The 21,993-nt window shown below is 47.6% G+C and overlaps 1 protein-coding gene across 6 annotated transcripts in view; it reads right to left on the reverse strand.

The window, feature by feature from the left end:
* LOC140425238 (DNA topoisomerase 2-beta-like) overlaps positions 1-21,993 on the reverse strand; it is a 254,600-nt gene that overhangs the window by 63,717 nt on the left and 168,890 nt on the right. For all 6 annotated transcript variants that reach the window (XM_072509323.1, XM_072509327.1, XM_072509325.1 and 3 more), the window contains one exon: positions 14,639-14,797. In XM_072509323.1, the coding sequence (XP_072365424.1) occupies positions 14,639-14,797 (159 nt within the window). The remainder of the gene's footprint in view (positions 1-14,638; positions 14,798-21,993) is intronic.

Genomic DNA, 21,993 nt, shown 5'->3' on the forward strand with positions numbered 1-21,993 from the left:
GCGCCGCCAACAGACGGGCGGGAGCCATGCTGCTGGCCAGGGGGGCTTCAGCAAGGACTGGCTCGGGGGTGTCCAAGGGGGCACTATCTGGCAGGTCAGTGCACGGTCGGCGCAACGATGGACAGTGCAACCGCTGCAGGTTGGCGCCTTGCGAATGCGCGGCCACAGACCCGGTAATTCTCCAGGCATTTAATTCGGGAAGGCCGTGCGTTTTACGTGGTGAGACTGCTAGCCCCTCACCCGTCGGGGGACCGGTGCTGGGGCCGCGCCAATTTTTCCCACGTGAAACACCACGGGCGGGATTCTCCGTAATCGGCCGACCGGCGCGAATCAGTCCGGCATCGCGCCGCCCCAAAGGTGCAGAATTCTCCATATCTTGAGGGGCCGGGCCCTTACCTTGAGGGGCTAGGCCCGCGTCGGACTGATTTCCGCCCCGCCAGCTGGCGGAAAAGGCCTTTGGTGCCCCGCCAGTCGGCGCGGAAATGACTTTGCTGGGCGGCGCATGCGCGGGAGTGTCAGCGGCCGCTCATGGCATCCCCGCGCATGCGCAGTGGAGGGGGTCTCTTCGGCCTCCGCCATAGTGGAGACCATGGCGAAGGCGGAAGGAAAAGTGTGCCCCCATGGCACAGGCCCACCCGCGGATCGGTGGGCCCCGATCGTGGGCCAGGCCACCGTGGGGGCACCCCCCGGGGCCAGATCACCCCGCGCCCCCCCCAGGACCCCGGAGCCCGCCCGCGCCGCCGTCCCCCGCCGTCCCAAAGGTGGTTCAATCCACGCCGGCTGGCGTGGGTTGACAGCGGCGGGACTTCGGCCCATCGCGGGCCGGAGAATCGCCGGGGGATTCACGCCAACCGGCGCGGCGCGAATCCCGCCCCCCGCCGAATATCCGGTGGCGGAGAATTCGCGACACGGCGGGGGCGGGATTCACGCCGGCCCCCGGCGATTCTCTGACCCGGTGGGGGGTCGGAGAATCGCGCCCCACGAATCCTCCGGACATAGCCCCAAAATCAGAAAATCCAGCCCCACATTTCTCCAAATTATACTGCATCTGCCATTCATTTGACCACTCACTCAACTTGTACAAATCACACTGAAGAATCTCTGCATCCTCCTTACAGCTCACCCTCCCACCCAACTTGGTGTCATCTGCAAATCTGGAGATATTACATTTTGTTCCCTCATCCAAATCATTTATATATTGTGAATATCTGGGGTTCTAGCACCGATCCCTGCGGTACCCCACTTGTCACTGCCTGCCAATTTGAGAGAGATCAGTTAATTCCTACTCTTTGTTCCTGTCTGCCAACCAGTTATCTATCCATCTCAATACACTACCCCTAATCCCATGCGCTTTAATTTTACACACTAATCTCTTATGCAGGACTTTGTCAAAAGCATGCTGAAAGTCCAAATAAACCACATTCACTCACTCCCCCAGGTCAACTCGTTACATTCTCGAAGAATTCCAGTAGATTTATCAAGCACAATTTCCCTTTCATAAATCCATGCCGACTCTGTCCGACCCTGCCACTATTTTTTAAATGCTCTGCTATAAAATCTTTGATAATGTATTCTAGAATTTTCCCTACTACTGACGTCAAGCTTACTGGTCGATAATCCCATTTGCTCTCTACCTCCCTTTTTTAACAGTGGAGTTACATTAACTTGGATCCTTACCAAGTCTGGCCTATCCTCCAATCTGCACCAACAGTTCCAGAGTCTATAGAATCCTGGAAGACGACCACTGATGCATCCACTGTACCTAGAGCCACTTCCTTAAGTACCCTGGGATGTAGATTATCAGGTCCTGGGTATTTATCAGCCTTTAATCATGTGTTAGGCTCATCCATCGTTGAGGATGGGAATGCTTATGGGACCTTTTTTTTCTGCTCAATTGCACATTGAGTCATGAGTGGACATGATACTCATCCACAGCTTTGATCTTTCACCCTGGGGTGGTTCTCGAAGACACCGGGTATCTCAAGAGTGCCCCAGGATGTAGTTGTCTTGCACGCTCCCAGGTTAGCGGGCAGACATGTGCATGATTTTGAGGTTCTGAGGCGGTGGTTGCACATGATGTGAACATTCAGGGAGTCCTTCCTGTTAATACAGGGTACTCCCTGATGACCCTGTTCTTACAGGGCGACAATCGTGTGATTGACTGCCTCTTGGGCCTGTGGAATTCCGAAGATGATGGCAAATCCTGCAGCCCAGGCACCTTGGTGGGCCTGGGCCAGGTTGAAGGTGACATAGTGTGATGCCCGGGCATAAAGAGCATCCATCGCCTCGAAGGTGCACCTGTGGACGCGCGGATGGCTGCGAGATGTCACACAGGTCTCCGCTCGAGCCTTGGAATAACCTGGTGGCATAGAAGTTTAGGGCTGCAGTGATCTTCACGGTCACTGGGAGCGGGTGTCCTCCTCCACAGGGTGCCATGTCCACGAGGACATGGCACAGATGTTGCACTGTCTCTCTGTGGAGATGGAGTCTTCTGCAGCATATGCTGTCCATCAGCTCATGGAAGTACCAATGATATCGGAACATCTTGGGTCGTTGCTGGCCTTGCCTTATGGCCCCCTCCTCAGCCTGGTAGGTGGCCGGGTCGTCAGGGTGTGCAGTGGCCCCCTCCACGTGTGGTGCCACCTCCAGTCTGTGTTAACCCCGTCATCCCTGGCCACATCAGAAGCTCCTAGAGCCCAGACCTCTGCCAGGAATTTTAGGGAAACCATGCTTGGCTGTCCTCTGCTCGTCCAGACACGTAACCTTTGGCTGCGAGAGGATCCTCAGTGGTGAAGCCCTGTTCTTTAATCATTTGATTGTTGGCAATTGCCTCTTATGGTGTTGACACTCGTGGAGATCAGGCACACTGTTCAGGCCTCAAAGGTTGCTGGACATGCAGTGCACTATAATCATCCTTTGAGACATGGCACCTGCGGCTTTGAGGAGGCACTTGAGAGTTCAAGTGCGTGAAGTGCTCTCACAGCTAACAAAGAAATTTCCTCATTTGAAATAGTATTCATCTGTGAAGTTAGAGGCTGCTCACAGTGAAAGAGGGTGAATTTAACTTTTAGGATATAAGCCGCAAGAGGACTCTGTCCTGGAAGAGTTTAATATGACAGACAGGCTGCAGCTGTGGATGCCCCTGTTATGGGTCTCCACAATATTTGAAGATGGCTTAAAGGCCTCACAGACACAGTCTGCCACCCCCAACCTGCAATGCTCCAGCCCCCTGCATAACCCCACCCCCTTCCCCCGAGTACTGGGGCGGTAGCTCCGGTGCCTTAAGCCTGAAAATGGAAAGGGCTACTCACCTCCTCAATTTTCCTCAGTAGCCATTGCACCAATGTTTTTGAAAAGGAGTACTAAACAACGCCCATATGACGCCCCGCTGTGGAGTCAGGTAATTCCCTGGAGGCCGTTGCATTCAACTTCAATCTCGTTAATGAGATTGAAATGAATGCAAATTAGGATTAATGATATTCTCGCCATTTATGGACGCGATCTGGAATCACCATTGGGAGCGGGTGAATCGCAAAATGATTCGCCCTGCCGTGAATCTCGAGTTTGCCTTCTCATGGTATTCACCCAGCATGCCCGGATCCACGCCAGGCACACTGCAATCACTGAATCGTGCCTAACGACGGGAATGCTCAAAATGAGTTAACAAGTGCACATAGATGCAAAATACTTGGTATAAATCTTGATCATCATTTATGGCACTACTCATAGGAAGTCAAAACTACAAATGCTCCTTCCAAGTGGTGCTCAACCTGGAGGAGTACTGATTCATAAGTTAATGGCAGGCAGTAGCTGGTAATCAGCAGGAATTTTTTTCCTATGTTTCATTTGATGCCAATGTTTCTTGGGGTCTGGAGTCGATGTTGGGAACTCTCAATGTTGAGCCACTTTCTCCTGACTAAATCACTGGCAGCCACCTTTGTTGGGTCTGTCCTCTTGGTTCTTTCTCCACCTCTGCTTATCACTTTTAGCTTAATAAGGCTAAGATGATTATATAAAGAGTGGTGTGGGAAAGGGGGGTTCCTTTTCATGGGACACTGGCATCAGTTCTGGGACAGGGGGGACCTATACCGTTGGGATGGTCTCCACCTGAACCGTGCTGGGACCAGTGTTCTGGCGAAAAGAGTAAATAGGGTGGTCAATAGAACTTTAAACTAAAGATTGGGGGGGGAAGGGAAAGTCAGGGAACCAAGAGGTGAAGTAATCAGTGGGAAGCGTAGCTGCTTAGGAATACAAAAAAACACGAAAAGACAAAATTCAGGAGAGGTTACGATAGTCCCCATTCCACAAAATATGACAGAGTGTATGGAAAGGCTCAGTAAACCAAGGTCCACCACACTAAGAAAACAAAAAGGGACGGTCAATAGAGAATTAAAGGTGCTATATTTAAATGCGCGCAGTGTACGGAACAAAGTAGATGAGCTTGTGGCCCAGATTGTGACTGGCAGGTATGATGTGGTAGGCATCACAGAGACATGGTTGCAGGGGGTTCAGGACTGGCATTTAAACATCCAGGGATTCACAACCTATCGAAAAGACAGAGGTGGGCAGAGGGGGCGGGGTTGCCTTGTTAATTAGGAATGAAATTAAATCAATAGCACTAAACGACATAGGGTCAGATGATGTGGAGTCTGTGTGGGTAGAGTTGAGGAACCACAAAGGCAAAAAAACCATAATGGGAGTTATGTACAGGCCTCCTAACAGTGGTCAGGACCGGGGGCACAAAATGCACCACAAAATAGAAAGTGCATGTCAGAAAGGCACGGTCACAGTGATCATGGGGGACTTCAATATGCAGGTGGACTGGGTAAATAATGCTGCCAGTGGACCCAAGGAAAGGGAATTCATTGAATGTTTACAGGAGGGCTTTTTGGAACAGCTTGTGATGGAGCCCACGAGGGAACAGGCCATTCTGGACTTAGTGTTATGTAATGAGCCAGACTTGATTCAAGATCTTAAAGTAAGGGAACACTTCGGAGGCAGTGATCATAATATGGTAGAATTCAATCTCCAATTTGAAAGAAAGAAGGTAGAATCAGATGTAAAGGTGTTACAGTTAAATAAAGGTAACTACAGGGGCATGAGGGAGGAACTGACAAAAATCGACTGGGAGTAGAGCCTAGTGGGAAAGACAGTAGAACAGCAATGGCAGGAGTTTCTGGGAGTAATTGAGGACACAGTACAGAGGTTTCTCCCAAAGAAAAGAAAGGTTATCAGAGGGGGGATTAGGCAGCCATGGCTGACAAAGGAAGTTAGGGAATGCATCAAAGCAAAAGAGAAAGCCTATAATGTGGCAAAGAGTAGTGGGAAGTCAGAAGATTGGGAAGGCTACAAAAACAAACAGAGGATAACAAAGAGAGAAATAAGGAAAGAGAGGATCAAATATGAAGGTAGGCTAGCCAGTAACATTAGGAATGATAGTAAAAGTTTCTTTAAATACATTAAAAACAAACGGGAGGCAAAACTTGACATTGGGACGCTCCAAAATGATGCTGGTAATCTAGTGATGGGAGACAAGGAAATAGCTGAGGAACTAAATAAGTACTTGGCGTCAGTCTTCACAGTAGAAGACATGAGTAATATCCCAACAATTCCGGAGAGTCAGGGGGCAGAGTTGAATATGGTAGCCATCACAAAGGAGAAAGTGCTAGAGAATGATCTTTTAAAAGTCATTGGAGTCAGGGAAAGTCCCAGAGGATTGGAAAATCGCTGTTGCAACCCCCTTGTTCAAGAAGGGAACAAGGAAAAAGATGGAAAATTATAGGCCAATTAGCCTAACCTCGGTTGTTGGCAAGGTTCTAGAATCCATTGTTAAGGATGAGATTTCTAAATTCTTGGAAGTGCAGGGTCAGATTAGGACAAGTCAACATGGATTTAGTAAGGGGAGGTCGTGCCTGACAAACCTGTTAGAGTTCTTTGAAGAGATAACAAATAGGTTAGACCAAGGAGAGCCAATGGATGTTATCTATCTTGACTTCCAAAAGGCCTTTGATAAGGTGCCTCACGGGAGACTGCTGAGTAAAATAAGGGCCCATGGTATTCGAGGCACGGTACTAACATGGATTGACGATTGGCTGTCAGGCAGAAGGCAGAGAGTTGGGATAAAAGGTTCTTTTTCGGAATGGCAACCGGTGACGAGTGGTGTCCCGCAGGGTTCAGTGTTGGGGCCACAGCTGTTCTCTTTATATATTAACGGTCTAGATGACGGTACTGGGGGCATTCTGGCTAAGTTTGCCGATGATACAAAGATAGGTGGAGGGGCAGGTAGTATGGAGGAGGTGGGGAGGCTGCAGAAAGATTTAGACAGTTTAGGAGAGTGGTCCAAGAAATGGCTGATGAAATTCAAAGTGGGCAAGTGCGAGGTCTTGCACTTTGGAAAAAGGAATAGAGGCATGGACTATTTTCTAAACGGTGACAAAATTCATAATGCTGACGTGCAAAGGGACTTGGGAGTTCTAGTCCAGGATTCTCTAAAGGTAAACTTGCAGGTTGAGTCCGTAATTAAGAAAGCAAATGCAATGTTGTCATTCATCTCAAGAGGCTTGGAATATAAAAGCAGGGATGTACTTCTGAAGCTTTATAAAGCATTAGTTAGGCCCCATTTAGAATACTGTGAACAATTTTGGGCCCCACACCTCAGGAAGGACATACTGGCACTGGAGCGGGTCCAGCGGAGATTCACACGGATGATCCCAGGAATGGTAGGCCTAACATACGATGAACGTCTGAGGATCCTGGGATTATATTCATTGAAGTTTAGGAGGTTGAGGGGAGATCTAATCGAAACTTACAAGATAATGAATGGCTTAGATAGGGTGGACGTAGGGAAGTTGTTTCCATTAGCAGGGGAGACTAGGACCCGGGGGCACGCCTTAGAATAAAAGGGAGTCACTTTAGAACAGAGATGAGGAGAAATTTCTTCAGCCAGAGAGTGGTGGGTCTGTGGAATTCATTGCCACAGAGGGCGGTGGAGGCCGGGACGTTGAGTGTCTTTAAGACAGAAGTTGATAAATTCTTGATTTCTCGAGGAATTAAGGGCTATGGAGAGAGAGCGGGTAAATGGAGTTGAAATCAGCCATGATTGAATGGTGGAGTGGACTCGGTGGGCCGAATGGCCTTACTTCCGCTCCTATGTCTTATGGTCTATATAGCACAATAGGGAATATCTAATTTTAGAGTCATATAGAAATTATGGCTTATAAAAAAAAGTCTTGTTGAATCACTCCATCTTGCACTCATCAGGACACTTCGCAAGGATACCAGTATAAAGGGAAAACAACAATTTATACTGTATGAGAAGAATGCGGATTGGTTGGCTAGTGGAATCTGGTTCATAGAGGTGATGCAATTGAGAATTAACCAGTTGATGGTGACTGACAGTTAACTGTCAAACGTGTTTTAAATTTAAACTAGGCAGGATAGCTAGACCCTGACTGGTCAAGGAATGAGTCCGGGAATGGCTGTGACTTATTGTGTTTAGCTGAAATAGGTGCAATGTGTACATGTTCTTTCTGACTGCAAAGTACAAACATCAGAGTATTAATGTATGTCGCTTCCAGTACAGGCAAAAGCTCCACACTGTGAGCCTGACTGACAATCTTAAATTAGTTGTCAGTGTAATTCTTAGCACACCGAGGATTATTTTAATAATCTTTATTGTCACAAGTAGGCTTACATTAACACTGCAATGAAGTTACTGTGAAAAGCCCCTAGTCACCACATTCCGGCTTGTTCGGGTACATGGAGGGAGAATTCAGTCTTTCGGGACTTGTGGGAGGAAACCAGAGTGCCCGGAGGAAACCTACGCAGACACCGGAAGAACATGCAGACTCCACACAAACAGAGACGCAAGCCAGGAATCGAACCTGGGACCCTGGCGCTGTGAAGCAACTGTGCTACCGTCATATTTAGCAAATGTTGGCCAGTCACGGAATCACACGTAATGTTGGACATGGTGTTTTGAGTTTTCTAAGCACTGGCTGGTTGGGTACAGTCTGTACCTTGCCAGTAAGTCCCAAAGACTGGCAGATCATATAAAACAGCCACTGTTTGCAACGGCATATAGGTTACGGAAATATTAGCAAGGAAATTATTGGCAAGTGTCATTTCTGTCACTGACTGAAATATAAGTTAAAGAAATTTAAGAGGTTTCAGATCAGATGTCTGGAAGGGATATTCTCAGGAGTAACATTTCACCAGAGAGGAATGAAAGAACAAAGGAGACAATGATAAATGGAATGAACTGCAAGTAGCTGGAGTGCAATTAAAGACTGAATGATGCACAATGTTGAAATTATTAAGGAAAATTAGTTAATTGAGAGAATTTAAAGCTGCTGCACACAATAGACCACAATGCTGGTTGACCATGCTACATATCATTTTTTGATTTGGCAGATGGTTTTACACCCAGATGCCCTTCCAGCCGCTAGCTCTCCGCAATTACCCAGGCTGGGGACTGACACTGATACACACGGTGTATATGCAACTGTGGTTCGGTTCTTCGGTTGCCAACAAGTCCTGGAAAGGACCCCGGGTCTTCTGTCTCAGAGGCAGAAGAGTCACCCACTAAGCCACTCCAGCTCTCCAAAGGGAGATTTAATAATGCACAAATATTTTTGTAAAATACCGAAGGCATTCATCGGTTTAAAATTTTAAATAATTTAAAATAAACCATGATGATGGAACAAATAAATAGAAATAATGGGCATGAGGATATTTTTTTGAATACCAAAAGTAATACGCAGAAGTAATGAATATATTTCTTGTCAAAATGCAAAGGAGTGGAACTTAAAATTCAGAAAAAGCTAGTGAAAAACAAATGCAAATAGTTAACGGACCTGAAAAGGCTCCAGACTTCCATGCTAATTTGAAGTCGGCTTTTGAGCCAGTGACCCTTGTGGGATGGCAGATGTACTTTGAGTGGTAAAATCTGAAAGTTATCAGAACAAATCCGAATCTGCAATATCAACTCAACCATAGCAATAAATGTTGACTTCTGGGTTGCACGTGGTCTAAGCAGTACAAACAGGAAAGAAATTAAGACCAGAAGGTACCAGACACGAAAGTAGGGTTGCATGACAAGGGAGAGCTGTAGGCAGAAACAAAGAGAAAGCAGACAGTGACAGAAGGATATGTTTGTCACTCTTTACAAAAAGACTGGTTTTCCATTTGGCAGTGAGAACAAAACTGAATTCCAGAAAATCTTGGGGAGGTGATATATGACTGAGCTAAAAGGGACTGAATCTTAAAAAACAGTGCAACAGCTCAGACATGCAAACCAGACTGCAGCATTGTCTGTTGGTCGATAGAAAAGGAACTTTAGAAAGCTAGGCCATCATGACTGATGTGACCTGATCGAGGGAGGGTTTGTAACCGCTTGTTGGTGTTAACTGTATCCAGAGATGAGACTTCCGGTGGCAGTATGTAGGGAGAGGTTGCACACGAGGCGACTCCCGCTAAGGTGCTTTTTGTTTTTTTATAGCCCTTTTCACCCAGTTCCTGGGGGTAATTTTACTTAAAATCCTAACTGAACGATGGAAAGATGCCCACATATGGGGAATGCCAGGAAGGAAGGCGGAGGTTGGTTGACGGAGTTGGAGGCTTCTCGGGGGCCTTCAGTGGAGAAAATGGCGAGGCTGCTGCTGAGACTCTGGCCACTCCATTAATGGCTGAGATACTTACCGGCTTCTTCCCGGCAGAATTCGAGAAGCACAGGTGAACAGTGTCTCGGGACCTTCGCAATTTGATAAAAGTGGCCCTAGCCCCCATTCGGTCGGCGTCGTAGAAATCCAACGAGTTGGTAAACGTACATGGCAATGCGATAAAGGGCATGGAGGTGGCTCTCCCGAAGCACAGCGACCAGATTATCTTTTTGGAAGCCAAGATGTCCCCGATGGCCGGTATAAATAAAGCACTGAGGGCCAAGGTGAATGATCTGGAGAAGCGCTCTAGGAGGCAGAATATTAGAATCATGGGGTTGCCAGAAGGAATGGAAGGCCCAACTCCCACAGAATACTTTTCAAAGATGTTTGGGAAGATGGTGGGGAAGGGTGGAATCGCATCCTCCTCCCGAGCTGGTTCAAGCCCACTAGTCACTCCGGCAAAAGCCACCATGCGCTGTAATTGTGAGGTTCCACAGCTTCCAGGAGTAGGAACGGAACCTGAAATGGGCTACGGAATATCAGAACTTTAAATGGGAAGACCACACCATTAGGTTTCATCAAGGCGTTAGTGCGGAGTTGGCAGGGAAGTGGATGGCATTTAACAAGGCCAAAGCCACCCCGTACAAGAGTGGAGTTCGATTTAGGGTGGTGTACCTGGCGCGGCTCAGAGTGACTTTTGAGGCGAAATACTATTTTTTCGATGCGCTGGAGGATGCTTTTGCAACAGCATGGACTGGGTGCGAGTTGATTGTGGTTTCTGAGAGGTTTTTGGATGTCGGTGGTGGGCAAGCGGGTAGGGGGAGCTTTTGGGGTTCCTTGTACATACCTGTATTTCTTGTTCTTGGGTGGGATGATTATTTTGAAATTGGATTTAGTGGGGGGGAGCTTAATGGTACGGGAGGTGTTGTTCTTTGTACTATCATCGTTATGGGAAATATATGGCGCCCTGTTGTTTTAGGGGTTTTGTTCTACCCCGTGTCTTCGTATTTTTGCTATCAACAGGAGCCAGCTATGACGCTCAAAGAGGGCACTTTATGACCATGGGTTATGCAAATAATTTCAGCAATTGGGAGTCATTCAGTAAATTTGGTTATTATAGTTTAACGTTCCACACGGGGATCGTAACAACCCATATGATACAATCTTGGCTGTAATTTAAAAGGACAATCCACAAACTTTCAAGCAGTTTTAGTATCTCGCTGTACTATAAAGCCCCTTTCAATATCCCGCAGGACATAATAATAATCTTTATTATTGTCACAAGTAGGCTTACATTAACACTGCAATGAAGTTACTGTGAAAACCCCCAAGTCACCACACTCCAGCGCCTGTTCAGGTACATCGAGGGTGAATTCACAAATGTCCTATTCACCTTACAGCGCGCCCTTTCAGGACTTGTGGGAGGAAACCAGAGCATCCGGAGGAACCCCTTGCAGACACGGGGAGAACGTGCAGACTCCGCCCAGACAGTGACCCAAGCCGGTGATCGAACCTGGGACCCTGGCGCTGTGAAGCAACAGTGCTAACCACTGTGCTACCGTGCCGCCCTGTACAGGATGGGAACAAATTCCTTCCCTGTAGTTCGCGCAGAGTATGGGTTACCCCACTGAGGGGCAAGCAACTCCATTTAGCTATGTTTAAAAGGTCGGCCAGTAGGGCATCAACCGAGAAGCGATCCGATAGGGATCCAACAGGAGTTGTATATAATGCAACTGCAATTAAACCAAAGTTCTTTATTAGACTCGATGTGGACTCTGTGTCCTTATTACCACATTATGTCTTCTGAAGTCATCTCCATAACATTACTCCTCACATCCAATCAATTTCCAGCAGTACACAGTGTTCCCTTTCCATGCATCTCATCATCTCCCATTTATCCATCCACACTTGACACTCAAAAATCCTTATCTAATGTGACTAATTTGTCTCAACTATCCTCACCAAATGCATCCATTGGATGATGGTTTAACCTTAATTCACTTCAGATTTGTTTTTTTCACCCAACTTACCCGTCCGTCAGCTGACCCTGTGAATCAGGCCTTGCTATCTATGCAGTGAATGACTGCATTGACATCATGGCCTTAAAGGAAATCTGGCTGAGCCTCCCCACCTGGTTACATAATCCACCACTTGCCTCACCAATATGTTCATAGTGGCAGTGTGACACTTACCAACAGATCACACATTGGGCGCGATCTAACAGCCGTATCGCGCCAGACGCAAATCAGAGCAAGCCGGTTAAATCGCAGGAGAGTCCGAAATCGGGAACCCTGCCGGGCGCGGATCGATTTCCGATCTAACCGGCCTGCTCCCATTGGCGAGATCCAGATCCTGCACAGGAAGAATACCCTCTTTAACAGCCTCCCGTGATCCAACCGGCTCTTCAGCCAGCAGTCACCCTTTAGCACACCTATTTCAAAACGTGAAGTTGGTGAAATGACTCGAACGGGGACTTGTGTGACATATCCCAACCTACAGCCCACAAGTGCATCAGTGAAGTCATGGGTGCCCTGTTTGCTCGGGCAGATGACTTCATAAACTTTGACCTGGACCAAGTACAATGCCCAGGCAGCAGGATTCTCCGGAATCGCCAGGATGCCCCAGGTCCAGGGGGTAATAGATGGCATGCATGTCACCTTGCATGCACCAGCCATGAACCAGGCATGACAGGAAGGGATTCCACTCCCTGAACATTCAACTTGTGCGCGACCACCACCTTAAGATCATGTACATGTGTGCACATTTGCCCGGGGGTGTGCATGACAGCTACATCCTGGAGGAGGTCAGAGATCCGCGGCGTCATCAAGGGACACCCTAGGATGACCGTTTGGATTTTCTGGCATAAGGGGTACCCATTTAGGTCCTGGCTAATGATGCCAGTGCGGATGACAGTGACCGATGCAGAGACCTGATGTAACAAGGCCATATGACCACCTGGGCTGTCATTGAGCAGTGCATTGGACTGCTTAAAATCCAGTTCCAATGCAGCAACCGCTCCAGTACTGCACTGCAGTACACCCCTCCGGAGGGTCGCCCACTTTGACGTGCTCTGCTGTGCCTTCCACAAACTGGCAACGTGTTTGAGGTGGATGAACATGTGGCCTTGTAAGAGGAAGAGGATGAGGAAGAGCTGAACCAGGAGGACGAGCTGTCAAGACCTGCGGGAGCGGCCGGAAGGTGGAGGACAGGTGGGGGCGGCGAGGGCCGGACATGCCTGGAAGGCCCAAATCCTTGCCCGCTTCTCATAGGACGTAATTTTGTCGGTTTGTTCACCCCCCTCTCGGCATCCCACCCACCAGACCCCATCCGCGCCGCGCCCCCCCCGCCCCCGATCCGCCTCTACCGCCCAACCATTCTCCACCCCGCAATCGCCCTGTGCTACCCGTGTTACATCACTCCAGGGTGATGGACTTGTGTTGGCACTGTCAACCGGTCAATATACATGGAAGGAGGGTGATGATAGCCTGCTATGAGCTGAACTCTGGTGCTCCTCAATCTATGCCATTGAGCAGTGCAGCTGTGAGCTGACAGCGAGCTCACACCTATCACCTGCACGTGGTACGTCTTGTGGGGGGGGTGCACCAGATCTAGGACCACTGTGCCAGGGTAGGGGCGGGTGGAGGACACCGGGGGGAGGGAGATGCAGGCCAGTGCGGAATAATGTGACAGAGGCTTCACATGTCTCGGGTGTAACATGTCTTAATGGTGGACAATTCTGACCCTGTCACTAACTACCGATGGTGCCACCTGCCATTGCCACCCCCCGCCCTCTCAGTCATCCTCAATCTTCTTAGCCCTTGTGCTCTACCGCAGCGTCACCACGATGTACATCTGAGGTGAAGTAGCCTGCCTGATGCTTTGGCGGGCATCCCCGGTCGACTTGCCGGTGGCACATGCGTGCCACGCTACCCTGTTCCAGCCGCTGACTCCGAGATGCGCCGTTGTCAGGGGAGTGTTTAATATCAGGGATGCTCAAGAGGTTGGAATTAGATGTTTACAGATATGTTGGAAGGTTGTGGGACTAGAAGAGATTTGAAATGGGTGGGTGGGGCGGGGGGGGGGGGGGGGGGTACCATTGAGGAATTTGAAACCAAAGATTAACCTCTCATCAAAAGCTTTCTGAAAATCCAAATACCCCACATCCACTGGTTCTGGTTCTCCCTTATCTATTCTACTATCCTCAAAAAACTCGGGTAGGTTTATCAAACATGATTTCCCTTTCATAAATCCATGTTGACTTTGTCTTAAACTGTTGCTTACGTGTCTAAGTGTCTTGTTAACCCCTCTCCCCCTCCTAGTACCACTCGCTCTGTGCTCTTGGGGGCTCTGGAGAATGTATTTTGCCCAGTGGCACCAATAAGCAAAAGAGCAACGGGCCTCTACTTGGCTGGCTATCAGAGGGCAGTACCTTTGGCCCCCAGGATTCTAATCCTGTTGAAAGCTCACCAATGACCCATTAATTGACTGATCGGCTTGTATTTCGACAGGCCTTCCCTGAAGGAGGCAACATGGGTCTCTGGACATGGACCGCTAAGATCCCTGTCACCTACATAGAATTCCCCATGCATTTTGGTTTCTATCCACCCCATGAAGGACTGCTGTCTATTTTCAGCATTTGTTTATTTCAAGCTCAGTTTTTCTTTTTATTTCTATGGTGTGTCCATACAAGGAATGGGAACATATTTTGCATCCACCATCATCAAATGTGCCATCATCACATGTGTCATCCGCAAATGTGGGGTAGTTGCAGAGCGAAGCTACTTCTATAATCTCAACAAAATACATTAACTTCACTGCAGAAGAACTTACCCCTACTCTCTGGCTAATGCTTTAGATTGTAGGTCTGCTTCCATTAGCAATTGGGATCAGGCTGCCCAGGTAAATTATGCATTGGGACGTTCACATCCAATACAGAGAGACTAAGTCCTATATATTAGGAAATTGATGTTATTAATCACCTGCAGCCCTACGAGGCGTAATTTCTCTTGGAATAAATGTTAAATCAGGTTCTTCTAGGTCATCATCCGACTTGGATTCTGAATCAGACCAGGGATTCTTCTTCTTTCCTTTCTTGACATTGGATTTGGAACTCAGTGGTGTTTTCCTTGCTCTGGCACCTGTGAATCAAACGTAGAAATTTATGACATAACAGACTGTATTTTGTAATCACATCCAATTATATATTTATGCACATTCTAGATATATATAATTTATCATGTTCATCTTAACGAGCATAATTTTCATTGTTCCATAAAACAGATTTATACAGTAACATAAGGTGGTGTATCGCCCTGTGTATTTACCCAAAATATCAGTATTAGCTGTAATTTTGTTTTTAAATGTTCTTATTCTCCATTTTCACATTTTCCTTCAACATTTACACCCCACCCACAAACAGTAAACGGTAACAAATACAAAATCAATCCCATTAACAATACCAACGATCCCATCCTCCCACCACCCCAAACAACGGCCCACCTATCAATATATGCATCCAATAAAACAAACCCTCCCACGGCAGAAACAAAAAGCAAAAGAGAAAAAGAAAAAGGAGTCTGGGACCGCCCATGGTCACCATTGACCTATAGAGTCCACTCCCCCTCCCCCATTACACTCAACGCCATCCAACCTCTGAAAGAGTACCGTACATGATACCCAAGAGTTGTACCCCCCCCCCCCCCCCCCCACCCCACCCCGCAGTCTCCAACTCCTCCCGTTCACTGCCTCTTGTAAAACTCCTCCCCCCAACCTCGGTTCCTTCCTCCCCACAACTTTCCACCCCGGCTAGACCACTCGGACCCTGTTCTGCCAGGCTCCGATGGCCGCAGCCCCTCACCCCACTTCACTCCCGTTCACTGGCCAGCTTAAACCGGCCAGCGTGGAGGCCCCCGCCTGGGTCCCTTTCCCCCTTGCCCGACCCTAGGAAAGCCCAGAAATCTCCTTTTAGCATACAAACCCCGCATATCCACCTACACCCCAAAGAGCCCTCATTTCGAGTGAAAGTCCCATCACTTCCATTGTCCAAATATATACAACATTGGCTCCTTTAGCCCATACACCCGCACGCAGTGAAACAAAAAAAGAAGAAAATACAGTCAGTCATGAGGTCACATCAGCACATGGCCATTTCACAATTCTGCCACAGTCCTTCTGCCTTCGCAAACTCCTCCGCTGCTTCCGCCGTTCCAAAATAAGAGAGCCTGAGCTTGTAAGTCACCCTCAGCTTCGCTGGATATACAATGCTGCACTGCACCTTGCTAGTGTACAGTGTCCTCTTCACCCGGTTGAAGGCAGCCCGCCTCCTCGCCAGCTCCACCGTAAAATCCTGGTATACACGTAAACCAGCTCCAGCCCACTGTACCACCCGCTTCTGCTTGGCCCAGCTCAGGACCTTCTCCTTCACACTGTACCTACGGAAGCACAGAGTCACTACCCTTGGCGGCTCACTCGCCATTGGTACAGGCCTTCACGACCGATGAGCCCGATCCAGTTCATATCGGGAGGGATCCTCCCCTTCCCCCAATAGTTTTGCCAGCATCGCGGCAAAATACTCAATCGGCCTCGGTCCTTCAACTCCTTCGGGCAGCCCTACAATCCTCAAATTCTGTCACCTGGATCTGTTTTCCAGGTCTTCCATTTTTCCTCGCAGATCCTTGTTAATGTCCATCACCTTCCGCATCTCCTTCCCCATCGAGGCAAGTTGATCACCGTGCTGCAATAACGTCTCCTCCACTTCCTTCAGCCCCTCCCCTTGCTCTCACACCACCGACACTGCGCTCGCCACCGCCATCATCACCGGGGAAATCGCCTCCTCCACCAGCGCACTCAAAACCTCTCTCATCTCCTTCCTCATTGTCTCCATGTATCTTGTAAACTGCCTTTCGAATTCCGCAGCCATTTTCTTAGTTATTTCTTCAGCTGTAAGCAATGCAGCCTCCGCTGGTGCCCCAGCCTCCATTTTCCTTGGTGACCCCGCAGTGACCTTTCCACTCCCCGACGGACCTTCAGCTGTTTTCTTTACGGACGATTTTTTGCTCACCCTCGACATTTTTCTTCACTGTACCTTCACTGTTTCTTCCTGCTTTTGCCGCCTCCGTGGACCCTGGGACCAGGCTTAAAGCCCCGAAAATGCTGTTCCCGAACGGGAGCCCTCCTTTGTGCGGCCACCTCCCATCACCGGAAGTCCAGTATTAGCTGTAATTTCAATCCTTTTATATTTTATCATAGACTAAATTGAATATTTTCAGTCGCAAACATCCTGTGGTTATTACACTAGGTTTTTGGTGATGGGCAAGGGTAGCGATGGGAAAAGTCACAGTCTGCTAAAATTGACGAAGGAGAGTAACTTACTTTCCAATCCAAACCTTGTCCAAATATAAATCTGATTTCACCTTTCACATAAAAATTCATAAAAGTCCCAAGGTGCACCAACAAACCCAAGCTAAACGTGGTGGCTTGGAGAATGACAATTTGAAGGTCACTTTTTAAAAAAATTTAAAAAGCAATTTGGGAACGTGAGATTATACAGTGCAGGTTTAACATTAAGAAGCTACCAGTACAAGATGCTTATATATCTTCCTGAGGTAGGAAGTTATCTTTGGTTGTATGGTTAATTAATAATTTGCAATAACATCACTGCTTTAATGTCACAATTGCTAGTGGTTCCATGATATCACAAAAATTCAAATAGTTGTGTGGTACATTAAATCGTATCAACCCACAAGTATTTTGGTACATGCATTAACAGTGACTCGGTGAGTCAAGTATTCTAACTTAAGAATATTTTTGAAAGCACTATTTTAATATTGGATGAAAATATGTAGCAAAATCACAGAATAGTACAGTGCAGAAGAGGCCCTTCGGCCCACTGAGTCTGCACCAACGCCTGAAAGGTCTAACATGCCCACCAAATCTCACTTGGCCCATAGCCTTGAATGTTATGGCATGCCAAGTACTCATCCAGGTACTTTTTAAAGGATGTGAGGCATACCGCCTCTACCACCCTCCCAGGCGGTGCATCGCAGACTCTCTGGGTAAAAAAGTTTTTCCTCAAATTCCCCCCTAAACCTCCCGCCGCTCACTTTGAACTTGTGTCGCCTCGTAACCGACCCTTCAACTAAGGGGAACAGCTGCTCCCTATACACCCTGTCCACACCCCTCATAATCTTGTATACCTCAATCGGGTCACCCGTCAGTCTTCTCTGCTCCAGAGGAAACAACCCAAGCCTATCCAACCTCTCTTTATAACTTAAATGTTCCATCCCAGGCAACATCCTGGTGAATCTTCTCTGCACCCCCTCCAGTGCAATCACATTCTTCCTATAATATGGCAACCAGAATTGCACACAGTACTCCAGCCGTGGCCTCATCAAGGTTCTATACAGCTCCGTCATGATCTCCCTGCTTTTGTAATATAAGCCCCGAATAATAAAAGCGAGTGTCCCATATGCCTTTTTCACCACCCTATTAATCTACTTCTGCCTTCAGAGCTCGATAGACAAACACGTCACGGTCCCTTTGTTCTTCAGAACTTCCCAGTGTCAGCCCTTTCGTAGTATACTTCCTTGTTAAATTACTCCTTCCAAAGTGTATCACCTCACACTTTTCAGGTTTAAAAGGGATACAGATGTGTCAGGCGGGATAGAGGAGGATGTAAAAGGAGTGGGGGAGTTGCTACTGGTTAAGGAGAATATCTCGGCTGTATCGCGGGAGAACACCTCGGAGGGCTCATACTACGAGGCAGTATGGGTAGAGCTCAGGAATAGGAAGGGTGTAGTCACATGTAGGGGGTTTACTACAGGCCTCCCAACAGCCAGCGGGATTTAGAGGAAGAGATATGTAGGCAGATTTTGGCATGGTGTAAAAGCAAGAGGGTTGTTGTGGTGGGTGATTTTAACTTCCCCTATATTGAGTGGGGTTCACTTAGTGCTAGGGGTGTGAATGGGGCAGAGTTTGTAAGGAGCATCCAGGAGGGCTTGTTGAAACAGTATGTAGATAGTCCAACTAGGGAAATGTCCGTACTGGACCTGGTGTTGGGGAATGAGCCCGGTCAGGTGGTCGACGTTTCAGTAGAGGAGCAGTTCGGGAACAGTGACCACAATTCAGTAAGCTTTATGGTACTGATGGATAAAGATAAGTACAGTCCTCAGATGAAGGTGCTAAACTGGGGGAAGGCTAATTACAACAATATTGGGCAGGAACTGAAGACTGTAGATTGGGGGCAGATATTTGAGGGCAAATCAACATCTGGCATGTGGAAGGCTTTCAAGTGTAAGTTGATAGGAATTCAGGACGGCACGTTCCTGTAAGGATAAAGGATAAGCATGGCAAGTTTTGAGTATCTTGGATGGCGAGAGATATTGTGAGCCAAATCAAAAAGAAAAAAGCATTTGTCAAGGTAGGAGGCTGGGAACACACAAAGCAAGTATGGCATATAAGGAAAGTAGAAAGAAACTTAAGTAAGGAGACAGGAGGGCTGAAAGGGGTCACAAAATGTAATTGGCCAGCAGGATTAAGGAAAATTCCAAGGCTTTTTATACAGATATAAAGAGCAAGAGGGTAGCCAGGGAGGGGGTTGGCCCACTCAAGGACAGGGGAGGGAATCTATGCGTGGAGCCGGAGGAAATGGGCGAGATATAAATGAGTACTTTGTGTCAGTATTCACCAAAGAGAAGGACTTAGTGGATGATGAGTCTGGGGAAGGGAGTGCAGATAGTTTGGGTCATGTTGAGATTAGAAAGGAGGTATTGGGGGTCTTGAAAAACATTAAGGTAGACAAGTCCCCAGTGCCTGATGGGATATACCCCAGAATACTGAGAGAGGCAAGGGAGGAAATTGCTGAGGCCTTGAGAGAAATCTTTGTATCCTCCCTGGCTACAGGAGAGGTCCCATAGGATTGGAGGATAGTCAGTGTTGTTCCTTTGTTTAAGAAGGGTAGCAAGGATAACCCAGGTAATTACAGGCCGGTGAGCCTTGCGTCAGTGGTAGGGAAATTGTTGGAAGAGGATCGAGACAGGATCTACTCCCACTTGGAAATAAGTGGACGTATTAGCGAGAGGCAACATGGTTTTGTGAAGGGAGGTTGTGTCTCACTAACTTGGTCGAGTTTTTCGAAGAAGTAACGAAGATGATTGATGAGGGTAGGGTAGTGGATGTTGTCTACATGGACTTCAGTAAGGCCTTTGACAAGATCCTTCATGGCAGACTGGTACAGAAGGTGAAGTTGCACTGGATTAGAGGTGAACTGGCAAGATGGATACAGAACTGGCCCGGTCACCGAAGACAGAGGGTAGCAGTGGAAGGGTGTGTTTCTGAATGGAGGGCTGTGACTAGTGGCGTTTCTCAGGAATCAATGTAGGGACCTTTGCTGTTTGCAACATACATTAATTATTTGGAGGAAAATGTAACTGGTTTGATTAGTAACTTTGCGGATGACACAAAGGTTGGTGGAATTGCGGATAGCGATGAGGACCGTCAAAGGATACAGTAGGATATAGATCGGTTGGAGACTTGGGTGGAGAGATGGCAGATGGAGTTTAATCCAGACAAATGTGATGTAATGCATTTTGGAAGGTCTAATACAGATGGCAAACATACAGTAAATGGCAGAACCCTTAAGAGTATTGATAGGCAGAGGAATCTGGGTGTACAGGTACACATGTCACTGAAAGTGGCAATGCAGGTGGAGAAGGTAGTCAAGAAGGCATACGGCAGCTTGCCTTCATCGGCAGGGGCATTGAGTTTACAAATTGGCAAGTCATGTTGCAGCTTCACAGAACCTTCGTTAGGCCGCATTTGGAATGGAATGTTCAATTCTGGTCGCCACACTACCAGAAGAATGTGGAAGCTTTGGAGAGGGTACAGAAAAGATTGACCACAATGTTGCCTGGTATGGAGGGCATTATGCCTGGTATGGAGGGCATTAGCTATGAGGAGAGGTTGGAGAAACTTGGTTTGTTCTCACTGGAATGACGGAGGTTGAGGGGCGACCTGATGGGAGTCTTCAAGATAATGAGGGGCATGGACAGAATGGATAGTCAGAAGCTTTTTCCCAGGGTGAAAGAGTCAATTACTAGGGGGCATAGGTTTAAGGTGCGAGGTTTAAAGGAGATGTACGAGACAGGTCTTTTACACAGAGGGTAGTGGTAGCCTGGAACCCGCTACCGGAGGAGATAGTGGAAGCAAATACGATAGTGACTTTTAAGGTGCGCCTTGACAGGTACATGAATAGGATGGGGATAGAGGGATATGGTCCCCGGAAGGATAGGGGTTTTTAGTTCAGACGGGCAGCATGGTCCGTGCAGGGTTGGAGAGCCAAAAGATTGTTCTTTGTTCTAAATTCCATCTGCCTCTTATCCGCCTATTTGACCATCCCGTCTATAACTTCCTGTAACCCAAGACACTTAACCTCACTGTTAACCACCTGGCCAATCTTTTTGTCATCCGCAAACTTACTGATCCTACCCCCCACATAGTCATCTAAGTCATTTATAAAAATGGCAAACAATAGAGGGCCCAGCACGGATCCCTATCGTACGCTACTGTTCACAGGCTTCCAGACACTAAAGCAGCTGCCTATCATCACCCTCTGTCTCCTACACTAAGCCAATTATGAATCCACCTTATCAAATCACCCTGTATTCCATGTGCATTTGCCTTCTTAATAAGTCTCCCATGTGGGACCTTGTCAAAGGCTTTGCTGAAATAGTCATTCTCCTTATTTTAATCCATTTCATTACTGCAGTCAGCTTTATATTCAATCTACAACTGCTTTGACATAAACTAGAAATTGCTTGGCATTACTATTATAGGCTACAGTTAAGGAAAATAAAAACAGAAAATGTTGGATATAAAGGCAGCATCTATGGAGAGAAACAAAGTTAACATTTTAGGTTGATGACCTATCTTCAGAACTGGAAAGTTAGAGATATAACTGTTTTTTGATGTAAGCAGGTATGGAAGCCAGTGTGGTGGGGAGGTTAGGACAGAACAAAAAGGGAAGATCCATGATTGAATGGAAGGCAAGTAAGATAGAACAAAAGACTTGGGGCAGGATTCTCCGCCCCGTCACACCCATTTTCTGGTGTGGCGTCCCCCAGCCGTAGCGGGATCCTTCATCCCGGCAGCCGGCCAATGGGATTTCCCACTATGGGCACCCCTACGTTGTGGGGAAATCCACTGGTGTGACTGTGCTGCCAGCGAAGTGGAGGATCTCACCGACGGAGAATTCAGCCCATGAATGGAATAGGATCGCTACAATGGGATCAGAGGAAAATAGTCAAATTAGTCATGAGAGTCAATAGATTGTAGTGGT

Source organism: Scyliorhinus torazame, chromosome 6 (genome assembly GCF_047496885.1).
Source record: "Scyliorhinus torazame isolate Kashiwa2021f chromosome 6, sScyTor2.1, whole genome shotgun sequence".
Lineage (NCBI taxonomy): Eukaryota > Metazoa > Chordata > Chondrichthyes > Carcharhiniformes > Scyliorhinidae > Scyliorhinus > Scyliorhinus torazame.